General features: G+C 52.4%; 1 protein-coding gene across 6 annotated transcripts in view; it reads right to left on the bottom strand.

The window, feature by feature from the left end:
- The window catches only part of LOC119456458 (diacylglycerol kinase beta-like), a 468,550-nt gene that overhangs the window by 146,086 nt on the left and 309,745 nt on the right, over positions 1 to 12,719 (bottom strand). For all 6 annotated transcript variants that reach the window (XM_049669879.1, XM_049669881.1, XM_049669880.1 and 3 more), the window contains one exon: positions 7,104 to 7,267. In XM_049669879.1, coding sequence (XP_049525836.1) covers positions 7,104 to 7,267 — 164 coding nt within the window. The remainder of the gene's footprint in view (positions 1 to 7,103; positions 7,268 to 12,719) is intronic.

Genomic DNA, 12,719 nt, shown 5'->3' with positions numbered 1-12,719 from the left:
CGAAAAATCTTAGGACTAGCGTTAAGAGACAGGAAGAGAGCGGTGTGGATCAGAGAACAAACAGGGATAGCCGATATTCTAGTTGACATTAAACGAAAAAAATGGAGCTGGGCAGGCGATATGTAATGCATAGGATGGATAACCGGTGGACCATTAGAGTTGCAGAATGAATATCAAGAGAAGGGAAGCGCAGTCGAGGACCGCAGCAAACTAGGTGGGGTGATGAAGTTAGGAAATTTGCAGGCGCAAGTTGGAATCAGCTAGCGCAAGACAGGGGTAATTGGAGATCACACGGAGAGACCTTCGTCCTGCAGTGGACAACAAAAAAATATAGGCTGATGATGATGATAATAATGAATCATAGAATATCGCGTTTAGCAGTCATCATCACAAATATTAAAGAGTTTTCACAAATTGCACTTTGAACATACATAGCAGGCGAGAATAACTTTCACATGCCAAAAAACTCGCGGTGAAATTGCGGTATTGTCAGTGAATGCTCTTTACTGACGCTTTCTCGTTGTGGGCAGAGCTCCGCGCTCCAGACGACCCCGCTGGCCGGCGACCTGCCGCCGCGCCGTTTTCTCTCACTGACGGGAGCCATGGCGGCCGTGCTGGCCTTCACCTTCCTGGTCGTGGTGGTGTACGCCTTCACGCGACCATCGCCGCTGCACGTGAATGCCGACTGCGACACGGACGACTGCATGCAGCACGCATTCCTGCTGTCGGCCGCGCTGAACCGCAGCCTCGACCCGTGCGACGACTTCGGCACGTTCGTCTGCAGCGCCTGGCTCGCTAGCTCGGCGCAATCGCGGAGCCTCCAGGAAGACCTCTGGTACAGGTCGGTGCGCCAACTCCGTCCATCGTGATGCAAAGCGGCTATGCATGTTGACAAATTGAACTGAACGCACCAAAACAACATCTGGCAAGCAGGCCGACCCACAGAGACGCCGCGGTGCTCTTTACTGTGTACTTCAATCTTAGTACTCAGTAGGTTTTGCATTTCACCCTTACTTAACTTGTGCGCAGCAGCTGAACGGCACAGCCGTTGATGCACACCATATGATCCTCTAATGTTCCAATAGCACCGGCCTCACGGCGACTACCTTCATCCGTGCGTGCAGGTGGACGAAGCAAACGGCACTGGAGCTGGAGAGGCTGCGGCTTTATCCGGATTCACGACCGATCGTCAAGGCAGCCGGCTTGCTGCAGCGATGTCTCGACATGGATGCGGATGCAAGCCACGAGAACATGCTGTTCTTGCGCCACTTCTTCAGCCAGAGGAACCTGACCGCCGTACCCGGTGAAGCACCCGCCGAAGGGGTGCACGCACTGGACGTGCTCCTGGACCTGGCCATCAACTGGCGCATGCCCTTGTGGTTCTCCGTAGCTGTACTCAAAGCAGGTGGAAACGGCCCGTTGGGCGTGCTTCTCGACTACGGCCGGTACGACGCCTACTGGGTCAACCGAGACCCACCCCTGGTCGACGAAGATAGCGAAGACGCCACCATGGACAATTTTATACTGAAGGTCAGCGCCTTTCCCAACCTGATATACGCTGTATAGGGCAAAGGGCGCACACAGTAACAGACCTGTTTCGCTGATTTGTTACTCGCGCTACAGTGTACATGGTGCCCCACCAACTAGCCCATCAGTCTATCTTTTTCATCGCATCGCATCGGCTTTTATCTCGCACCTGTTCTTCCGTTATATGTTGTTTTGGGGCCCCTATGGTAAGGGCAACATTTGCCATAGGAGATGGCAGCGTCAACGTCAGGCTTACACCATGTACACCCTTTCATCCACAGTGATCTACCCTATGAAAGTTAGGAATGAACTACCTTAAAGCGCGTTCACTAGGCAACATCTGAAACTATATACCGGTGTACTTTCTACGTGCTCGATGACGCATTCCGTCCTCTAAAAAAAGAAAAAGAAAAGGAAAAAAAAAACCGCTTAGCTTTGCACTCGGCCGCGCAACGCTTGAAACAGCGAAGCTGGGCGATCGTAGCCCAGCATTTTTAGGAAGTGCGCGCGAACTTATCATCGTGTTATTCATGATGATGATAATTTTTTTCGAGCGTCTCGGACTTACGGCCGGCACTGCACATTGCATAGCGCAGTTTGCAACACCGACACTGCGTTCCAATGCCGACAGCGCGTTCCAGGAGACCCGCTCCATGAATGCGTCTCTCTCTCGCTCTCATAGCGCGCAAAACCTCTTCACCTCGCAGAGCACGAGCGTACGAACGCGCCAGCTGTTAGCGAAGACGACGACGCTCGAACGCAATCATATGATTCGCATAAATGCACGCTCTGCAGGCGTGGCTGTATAGCCTAGTGGTTACCACGCTCGCTTTGGGACCGGAGGTACGCGGGCTCGAGTCCCACCTCGGCAAGAAATTCTTATTTTCTTTCTTGGTAGTATTTTGCTACGCATCACAAATTACGGCTGGTTTAAACAGCTTCGCTTTTAAAAGAAAATTAATGCTGGAGCGGTTGTCCGCGAGGCGACGCTTACCTATAAAGTCCGTATTCTCAGAACTTCCTTAACAAAGGCACCATCAGCCGTTGACCTCATTGCCGCAGCGTTTGTCCCGTTTAAAGTCCCTAGATTTTCTGCTAAAGCAAAAAATATCTAGGGACTTTAGTCCCGTTATACGCTGACTGCTATCTTGACTCGGGACCGCTTTCTGTGATTTACATCAGGCCAGTAACACAAATAAATTGCTGAAGCACTTGAGTATGGTATACTGCAAGTAATACAGTATGAGTATGGCACTGTAAGAAATATACTATATGATATGTCTGTGAAAGTTCAGGAGCGCACCTGGTCGGCCGCCGATATAATGGCACGTACACACTAGCGGCAAAACGCGCGCGGCGCGCCGCCGGCGGCAAGACGCGCGCCGCTAAAGCAGCCGCGAAGCAAGTTTTTGAAGTGCGAATGCACTTCTTAAGCCCGGGATACATGGAGCGAACTTTCTCGACGAAATTCACGCGTCAAGTAACGACGCGGCGACACGACGCAGGACGCTCGAACGCATGCGGCGAACGGCGCCGCGCGTTGGCCGCCGTGTTGGCGGCGGTCCCGGCCGCCCGCTTCGAATGCATTTGGCGTTGTCCTTGTAGAATTCACTTCGTTGGTAGCAAATGACTGCGTAAACGGCTTTCGCTTAGTCTCAGGCCGCTTCCACGACAGAATATTATGGATAAGCTTGAGTAGTTTTCGAGATCGCTTCTCGTTTCGAACGCGTCTAAGCCTAGCGAAAGAAATATCCGATGCCAGCGCCATCTATCGGGGAAGTCGGGAGATAGGCATGACGACAGCATGTGGCCTCTGAGATCAGAAAATTTCTGTTGAAGGTTGTTGTAGAGAGCTTGCACTGCTTGTCTGTTTCCTCGCAGATCAGCGGATATGGGATGTACAAATACAACGCGATTCCTGAGAGATCATACTAGGAACTACTCAATCGGTGCAGAGACATGCAGACACGGCAACACCAACGCGATTGCAGACGACGCGAAAAGGCGCGCGCGCGCGAAACACCAGCATGCATTGCGACCGGAACTAGTGCCTCCTGATTGACTGTCGTCCACCGCCGCGCGCTAGACGCTTCCGGCGGCGGCGTTCGCCCGACGAAAATGTTTGGACAGGCAGATCGGCTGCGGACGGCAAATTTCTTGACGCCGGCCGTCGGACGTTCGCCGCCCGACGAAGTTCTTCGCTCGGACGCCGGTTATTCGCTCCATGTATTCCGGCCTTTAAGCGACCCCGAAAACTCCGCCGGCATCCGCGCTCCTCCTCCTCTCCCCTAGCAACGGCGCGAGGAGCGGAGAGAAGCGTCTGTAGCAACGGCGCAGCGACGTCACGCCCCACGTGACTGCGCGCGCTCCGCCCTCCGCTCCGTGGCTGCGCGCGCCCGCGCCGGCTCCGCACCGCTCTCCGCGCCGTGACGTCACGGCGCGTTGTGCAGCTGGCGCCTCCGCGCCGTGGCTGCGCGCGCCGCGCCGGCTCCTCGCACCCTCTCCGCGCCGTGACGTCACGGCGCCATGCAGCTGGTGTGCCTCTCCCCCCGTTAGGTTTGCACTCACCCTCGGCCGCCGCCTCTCCCCTCGCGCTGACAGCTCCCTCCTCGCCCGGTAACAGCCCCTCGTGTGCGTACCCGCCCCACCGCTCACCCCCTCTCCAACCGCCTGGCGTGTTTCGCTCCGCCGTCACGTGTTGTGTGTGTGGCGCCGGCGCGTCATTCGTGCTCTCTCGCTGCCGTCTCCTTCGCTCGGCTCTGCAGTTTAAAGCCCCTATATTTATAAAAGTAGCGCCATTCTTAGATCTTGCCGCCACCGCGCTCACCCCGGCGCTTCCTCCTCGCCCTCTCTTAGCCGCCTCCTGTCGCCCCAGCCTCCTCCGCTCCCCCATTGGCCAATCCGTGTCACGTGGAAGTTCGCGTCGTGCTTTTGTATATTTTTTTCGTTCCAGCGCGCTCCGACTGCCATTCTCGGGCCTGCGCGACGAAAGTGCTGTACGCACAAACGGATCAAACGTGTTAGGGACAAGAACTTTGTTGTGATGGCATGCTGCTGTGCCTTAAGTTGCCGCAACCGACAAGGCGAGGGCAAAAGGCTTTTTTTGTTTACCATCCGGCGTGCGCAAACGCTTGCTGAACACTTGATATTTGCGCCGTCTCGCATCGTCGCGTTGCTACTTCCAAAACGGCATTATTAAGACCAGTTACTGACTGATGAAGCAAAATCGCGCCTCAAAAACGTCTCCGCAGGGCGCGATCGAAGTTTTCCTCGGATTTCCTCTGGTAGCACGTTAGCTGTCGTCTGCCATGGCAGGCCCGACGCAGGCGGCGCCACTGTCGATATCGCGCCTCGATCGCGCTGGTCGCGCCGAGCGCGATAGTGGAACGGAGGAGGAGGGAAGTGGATGGCGCTACTTTTATAAATATAGGGGCTTTACTGCAGTTTAGTCGCGCGTGCCCCCTCATAGCATCACCCCGTGCTTCGCACTTCCTCATACTCCCCTTCGGGGAAATGCGGGTTTTTCTTGCCGCGGCAGGGATCGCTCCTGGACCGATTTTTTGCGGTTTGCCGCGTGCCGCGGATGAAGAAGACCAATGAGAGCGGCCCGCTGCCGTGACGTGCGCGCGGAAAACTGGGGTCATGCGGACCCAACCGCTCGTTTCGTGCTCGCGTCCGGTGTAAGCCGGAGACTCGTTTCGCACTATCATCTGCAGGCGTGAGCTGACGACGGATAGTTCGAGAAGGGGAGAGGAGTCTATGCTGTCACGTGACTACCACAGCGGCGCGCCGCCGGCTTGTGTGGCCGCCCTGCCGCAGCTTGGTTTTGCCGCCGGGGGCGCGCCGCGCGCGTTTTGCTGCTGGTGTGTACGTGCCATAACACAATGTGGCTATCGCGCGTCATTTTAGCCCTGCATGTCACGGAATCTCCATTTTGGACAGTTACCACTTCCGACGAGCACTTTCATTCGCCTAATGATACCAGATACGTTCGCACGTTTTGTTGTACGCGTCAACGGACATTGCCGTGCACTGAACGAAGTCGTCTACTTATTTCTCGTCTCACCATTTCAGACTCTGCGGGACTTGTCGGACATCCGGCTGCAGTTTAAGCCGAAGGCGATCCAGATCATGAACATAACTAGGCTGACGCCGAGATGGAGTGGCGATCTTTGGTTAAGGTTTCTCAAAAAGCACCTGGCGCCAGCCTTTACGGTGGTCATGCAAGACCACATACTACTCACTGACAGCAACCTGCTCGAAATAATCGGTGGAATAAGCGCGCAATATGACAACGCCGCACTGCTGCAACACATTGCTCGAGTCTCGAACAAGATCTTCTCGAACCTTGTCAGCAACAACACGCTTCACTTCTACAATCCAAACGAAGCCTACCCCGCGTCGCCGGAGAACGCTACACTTGTTTGCCATCTCCAAGTAGAAGACTTGTTCAAACCTGTCCTCGCCGTGAACTACGTTGACGCGAAGAAGCTCGTCGTTCACCGTGCAACTGTGGATGCAATTCTGCAGAACGTGATCCAGACTACCACCGACATGTTAGCAGAATCTAAGTGGATAGAAGAAGAGACCAAGAAAAGCATGCTGCAACAGATGAAGAGATTAACAATTAACGTGTTTCCCGACCAACAGCTCATGGTTGACAAGACGCTCTCAGACCTCTATCGTAACTTCCCGGGTTCTCGAGACATTTACGCTCGCGACATGATCGAGTCACTAACAGAGATTCGCCGTTACCTCGGCACAGACTTATACACCACCCTCACGTCTACTCCGCACGGTGGTCGCGACCCGTACCTGTTGTACAACGTGTTCAACAACTCCCTCACGGTGGCAGTTGGCGCGCTGTCGGCTCCGCTCTTTTACCCGAAAGGAACGACAACCATGAACTACGCTGGACTCGGAGCAGCGTTCGCGAGCGTTCTGCTGCGAGCTATCGACGGCGGTTACACCGTTGTCGGCCCAAACGGCTGGACACTGAATAAGATGGAATCGATGTACGTAAAGGCTCCCTGCGTGGACATGAGCTTTGAGGGATTCTATCCCAGTCTTCCATCTTTAGAGGTAACGCACAGATCCTACCTCGACGCTCTCAAGAAGACGGGCCGATCCGCGGACGAGAAGTTGGCATCGCTCGGCGAGTTTACCGCCGAGCAAGTGTTCTTTCTAACCTTCTGCCAGCGCACGTGCAGGCAGTTCGACGGCGAGAAGACCTCGGGCGAGTGCAACGTCGCCGTGCGAAATTTCGCGCCCTTTACCAGGGCCTTTAGCTGTCGGCGCAACTCGAACATGAACCCTAATACCAAGTGCGCTTTCTTCACGTGATGCCGAAGTCCAGCCGTTCGCTCAGTTATTAATTAATTATTAATTTATTTATTTGCGAAATCTATTAGTGTTCACCTTGTAAGAGAAGTGTTGAAGCAGCAATCAAAAAGAAATGCACTATCTTATGGATTAAAAGTTGTTCCCAAAATTTTCTCTACGCACGTTCGTGTATTTGTCTCTGCGATGACAAGTAAGCAGCATGGTCAGTTTGAAGCGTACAGCTTCGCACTCACATTGAACGTAGTCCTGCAGCTGCTGGAACTCCGCCGGAGAGAGCTTCTCCCACTTGACGGCCATGGCGTCCTGCCGGGCCGAGCTGCCGCGCTGGTCATCTGCATCCGGGGTCGCACGGCTCGGGACGCTCGCCACTTCCAGGCGCGCCCCGGAGCACCATGCTCTGCAGGCAGAACCACGACACCGCAGCATTGTGAGAATGACGGGGCACTGCTGCTCGCATATGCAGGGCCCACAAAAATATTCAAATAGAACGAAATTTGGCTGCGGGCCTAAAATGGATCCCAGGAATTATTTGCACGTACTTGGGTTTTAAATTGGTTGTTTTGGAGCTCGTGCTCTGCTCTTAATGAGCTTCAGAACAAAAGATTTAAAACTAAGTGAATGTAAACTTATTGTGAAGGCCAATTTATTGGCTATACTGATGAAACAGTTACGCAGGTGTATGTACAGGCAAAACACCCTAACTTAGTGCGTGGGATTGCGCTTTATTTATAAACAAGCCTATGTGTAAGAGGACGGTGCTAGAAGAACGCTTGAAATCGATCAAGGGACTTTCGGGGTCCTTTTGCCGCTGAAGAGTGCCTTTGATAAATCTCGGGTTGAGGTGTGGCAGGTTTGTACCTTGTGTACCCGATACGGGCACTATAAGCGTTGCTTACTGTGGTAGGTCTATTAGATTGGTGCGATTCTACACACGAACTAGTGAAGGAAGGACTGAGGGGCAAGAGTAGAGGCACTCCACCGGCTACCGCCTTGCTTCCTTCAGTCATTCCTGAAGTTAAGTTTAAGTCCTGGAGTATTATGTGCCAAACTCACGATCCGGTAATGAGGCACGCCGTAGTGAAAGAAGGAGGGGGGGGGGGGGGGGGGGCTCCAGAATAATTTTGATCACACGGGGTTCTTTAGCGTACCCCCAATGCGAGCGATTGTGCATTCCACCGCCATCGGAATACGGCCGCGTTCGAACCTACGACCTCGAGCACTGCGGCACAACGCCATAGCCACTGGGCTAACGCAGCGGGGTATTCGTTAATTTCTCTGCTCGTATAATTTTGTAAGCTGTTGAAAGCCGATTTTGTGCGTTAGTGGTGAGACAATGGCAGCATCAACAACGACGGTTTTGATAGCCACGCGTTCGCTGGCCCTCCTATGGTATTCAATGAACATGCCAGCTTAGGAAACGCCGCTATAAACCAATTGTACAGGTTATACAGGAAACGCGGCTGTAAACCTGTACTAATGAGCCATTAAAGTCATTTTGCACCATACACTCTAATAAATCCTCAGTGCGGTACAGACGCTTCTCCTGTGGCCAGACCCAGCACATTACCAATTCGCAAAGCCAGGTCATGACTAATTGTTTTGATGCTATAGCACAAAAAAATACCCGCGACGCAAATTTTCCGTACAATGCCGATTGCATCAGGCCACACGAAAGGAATATTATTCTTAGACAATAAAGAAGAGACACAAGAAAGCTGCAGCGGTGAACAACAAAGAAGGCAACATTGAGAAAAATGTCGGGGTAGCTTGCACTAGCGGCGAAAGGGTAAAGACACAGCGGAGCTGATCGGTTCCTAGCTTGTTCCTGGTTATACGAAGTGATGCAAAGTTATACTAAGTGTATAAGCATTTCCTCGTGGTCCGTGGCATCGGGGAACGGCTCGCGAAGCACGTGCAGTCCGAGCACACGTAAGGGAAGTGGGGCGAAAGCTACGCACAGTGTACGGGCGGCGCGCAGCAGACGACAGGCCTGGAAGACGTCACGGCACATACGCAGTAGTGCGCAGATGGTGGGAGCTCGGCCGAGCCACCGCCAGACTAGGCCGTTTCACATGGCGCGATTTTCACACAGCGACAGAGCGAATTCCGTCGCTCAGCGACCACCGCGACGTCGCAGGCTCTCCGCGACGGGATTCCAACATGTTGGAATTTCCGTCGCTGAGTCGCAGCGATCGGCGTGATGTGGGCGGAGCAACGTGACGTAACAGCAAGCGCCGTCGAAATAGGCCCTTTCCTGTTTTACCGCGTGTTGGAAGCTCAGCGGAGCTATGTCGCGCACCAGTTTCAATGATGTTTTAACAGAGCGTACCCACCAGCGCCTGAGGAGCTTCATCAACAGTTTTTGTCTTCTCCAGCTCGCAAAATTCACTTAAAAGGAGAAGCTGCATGCTATCCAGGTCGGGAGCTGACGCCGCCTTCAACGTACGGCACGTACCCTCACGATCGTCGCCGCCGTCAACGTCTTCATTGCTACAAATTGGGCCAGGCACTTGCACACTTAATAGTAGCTTCGTCTTTTGGAGAGGCAAATACTCCTCCAGGAGAAGAGTTGTGGCTTCCATCGTACCGCAACAACACAACTACAGGGTACAAAACAAAACCACCCCACCACGCCGCAGGCTTATGCGGTTTCTGCAGCATTTTCACTAGCCGCAACTGCGGACTAAGCGATCGCAGTCTCAACGCGTTTAAAGGCTGAAAAATTGTGTGCTATTCTATTTTCAAAAACATAATATGAAATTTTATTATTTGACTAGTTTCCATGCTGTTTTTATTTAACGATGCAGGCATGGATACTTTGTGAGCAGGGAGCAACCTTGGGCGTCGCTGCGACGGAAATCGCGCGGTCAAAGACGCATGTGAAAGCTGCCAGCGAAAATCGCTCTGCGACGTGCGCGACAGAACTATTTTTTTCGCCCCAATCGCGCCATGTGAAACGGCCTAGAGACGCCTGCTGCAGTCACGGACACCGGGAGCGTTCGACGCTAATGCGGGGAAACAGAGAAGCGCGTCAGCAGCACGTCTACGCGTTGCCTCGTTGGTACTGCTACAATTTCTCTCTCTCTCTCTCTCTCTATCACTCTCATTTTCTCTTTCTCTTTCCCGAGCATAGCGCACGACACTCCGCGAGGTGGTTGCATAGCAACGCAGTGGCAGGCGGCACACATTACGGCCAGCTTAAACAGCTTCGCTGTTAATTATGCACCATTTACGGTTAATAAACAGTTTCAATGAACCTTCCCGTGTCACGGATTGAAACCTATAGGAAAAGAAACAGCGATACATAGTTAGGAAGGCTATCGTTGACGATTCCGCGCGCTCTTGTCAGAAGTGCTCACAATTTTTCATTTCAGAAACGCTGTTTGCCTGTCATTATCAAATGACTGCCTGGTCACCCAACAACTTCACATCACGTTCATCAGAGCACAGAATGCGCATAGAGAGACAAAAGACAGAGGTCCGCAGAGATTGGCCATTCTGCACTTCGGCCACAGAATGCAGTGGCCACAGAATGCAGTGGCCACAGAATGCAGTCCGGCTACGCAAGAAAAAGAAAAACGACTTTATTGATAACCAAGAGTTTTAAACGCTCCCGGACCGCCAAAGAATGCTGCCCCAAACCAATACGCAGGGTGCGGAATCGAAGGCGGATGTGCGATTTTGTTTTGCAACTTGAAAGGTGCGCGATGGTGGTATAGCAACTGACGTTTACATTCTGTTAGTAGTGCAGAATGAGGAGTCCGCTTCTACTAAGGCGGCCCGGGCCATAGTCAAACAAGCCGCGTGCAAACACTGGCCGCCAACTGCGACGACTCGTGGCTGTACAGTACAACAACGGGCAAGTCGCCGCGGCAACGCGCCTTTCTTCGCAAACTTGAACGAGCTCGATAGGCGCGTAAACGCGAGCGCCGTTGGACGAGAATTCTTCCTTTTGTCCTGCCAATTTTCGTGTGTATATCGACGCGATAGTGACAAAGACGTACCCCGCACTGTTGGCACCCTCGGTTCAGTTCCCCGGTCCTGCTTCGCTCTGCACCAGCGCGCACCACACTTGGACGCCTATTCCGGGAAGCCATGCATATTTAACTGCGCGCCGCCGTCTACCAGCGGCTCTTCTTTGTCATGCAAGTGTGCCGCAGCACTTGTGAAGCTTTGCTCCCGTTTATGTTCTGTTATTTCTTTCGGGCTGCAGCGAGGGCTGGCGGCACGGACAAAATTCCGAGTGTGAAGGTCCACTTAGGCTGATGCTATGGGCACTGGCTTGCCTCTCATTTTTATTTTAGCATTTCCTAGCTAACTATATTCTTCGCAGCATCGCTTCACCGCCGTGACAAATGGCCGATGAGGACAAGAAAAATAAAAAAAAATGTAATCGAAAAAAAGCAGGGACCTTCAACCCGAAGGAGCAATAAAAGGAGGCATAACCGGAAAGTGAAAAGATTATTCACGCTGGCAGCACAACGAGAGAGGCAAGTTGCGAAAGCGGGAACCGGCGCGTACCAGCAGAAAAGCAATAGAATGGAATGAGATAGAATGGATCAAAATACTAGAATGGATCAGAATAGAATGGACTAGAACGAAATAGAACGGGTAGAAGAAGCCACGTGCGTACAACTTTGATATATGGATTTCCTCAGCACCAAGTAAAAAAAGAAAATCTAATTGTTGTGGCCAGAGCTCTTTATACACGCCCCGGCGCCTGAAATAATGACGATAATCCATTGCACCGTCAGGTCAAAGTAAAAATTGCCTTGCCAAGCTGAAGTCTCACCGAGTAAGTTTCCGAGCATTGCCAAATGCTTTAACATTGTTAAGTTCGTCGTGTTGCTACGGGTGGTGAGGTATAATAAGGTTAGGCTGGGAGCAGAACTGTTCCTCTTCGAAGCTTACATGGCTATCACGGATGCAAGATTTTTTTAAATGAAAGGACTAGCATGGTTAACTAAGACAACTGCGCTGGTTGGTACATTTTCAAAGGCTAACACAAACGAAATAAAAGATGTCGGACGAGAAGAAACAGACAGGCAAGTCTGAGCGCTAACTTCAACTGACGTTTACTGATCACAAAGCACAATCTATATACATGAAAAACTTCACCAATGCACAACCTTCGTCCCATGTAATTTAAGAAATGTGCTCTGCGACAACGGCTGCTTGCCTAGAAGCGTGGGAGTTGGGGAATAAGGGGGAAATCTGTCCAGTAAGCTTTGCTGCTGCGTAGATCAAAACATGGATGCGACGGGCTTGCAGTGGCCGTGGCAGTGGCTGCGGCAGTGGCCGCGACAGTGGTCAGAGGCTCAATTCGCTTTTACTTAGTTCAGAAAGTGACATATAGGAACGTGACGAATGTCGGAGTTTAAAAGAAAATTTCACAAAATCAGCTGCGGAGGTTCGGCCTTTAAACTCTGCATGCTGTGTACTTCTCGCGAAAGCATTGGCCGTGCGGTTTGCACAACCACAGTTAAAATTATGCGACAGGGCGAAGTTGAGTAAGTTGGTTGGTTGGTTGAATGCGTACCAGCAACTGTGTACCACATTTCTTGCTACATGCAGGGACTAACGTGACCCATTCGCTCAGCGTTCGTTTATGTCTCAGTGCTGGATATGGTGGCGAAACAGGCACATTGAGCAAGATGCCTTTACTTTTTGAGTGCTCATGCAGACAAGCGAAATCATCAGTGATTGAAATCACTGAACTCTCTTGACTGCAGCCAACGCGGCGGCTGTGGGACAAACAGAGGAGCGCCCAAGCCCTTGTCGCTACGGCCGCAATGCGTCAGCTGTTCAAAGCAGGTTAGAATCCTGGCTTCTGGAGTTGAGCGTCCATT

Source organism: Dermacentor silvarum, chromosome 6 (genome assembly GCF_013339745.2).
Source record: "Dermacentor silvarum isolate Dsil-2018 chromosome 6, BIME_Dsil_1.4, whole genome shotgun sequence".
Lineage (NCBI taxonomy): Eukaryota > Metazoa > Arthropoda > Arachnida > Ixodida > Ixodidae > Dermacentor > Dermacentor silvarum.
The sequence above is the reverse complement of the archived record's forward strand: the minus strand, read 5'-3'. Positions and strand labels throughout refer to the sequence as shown.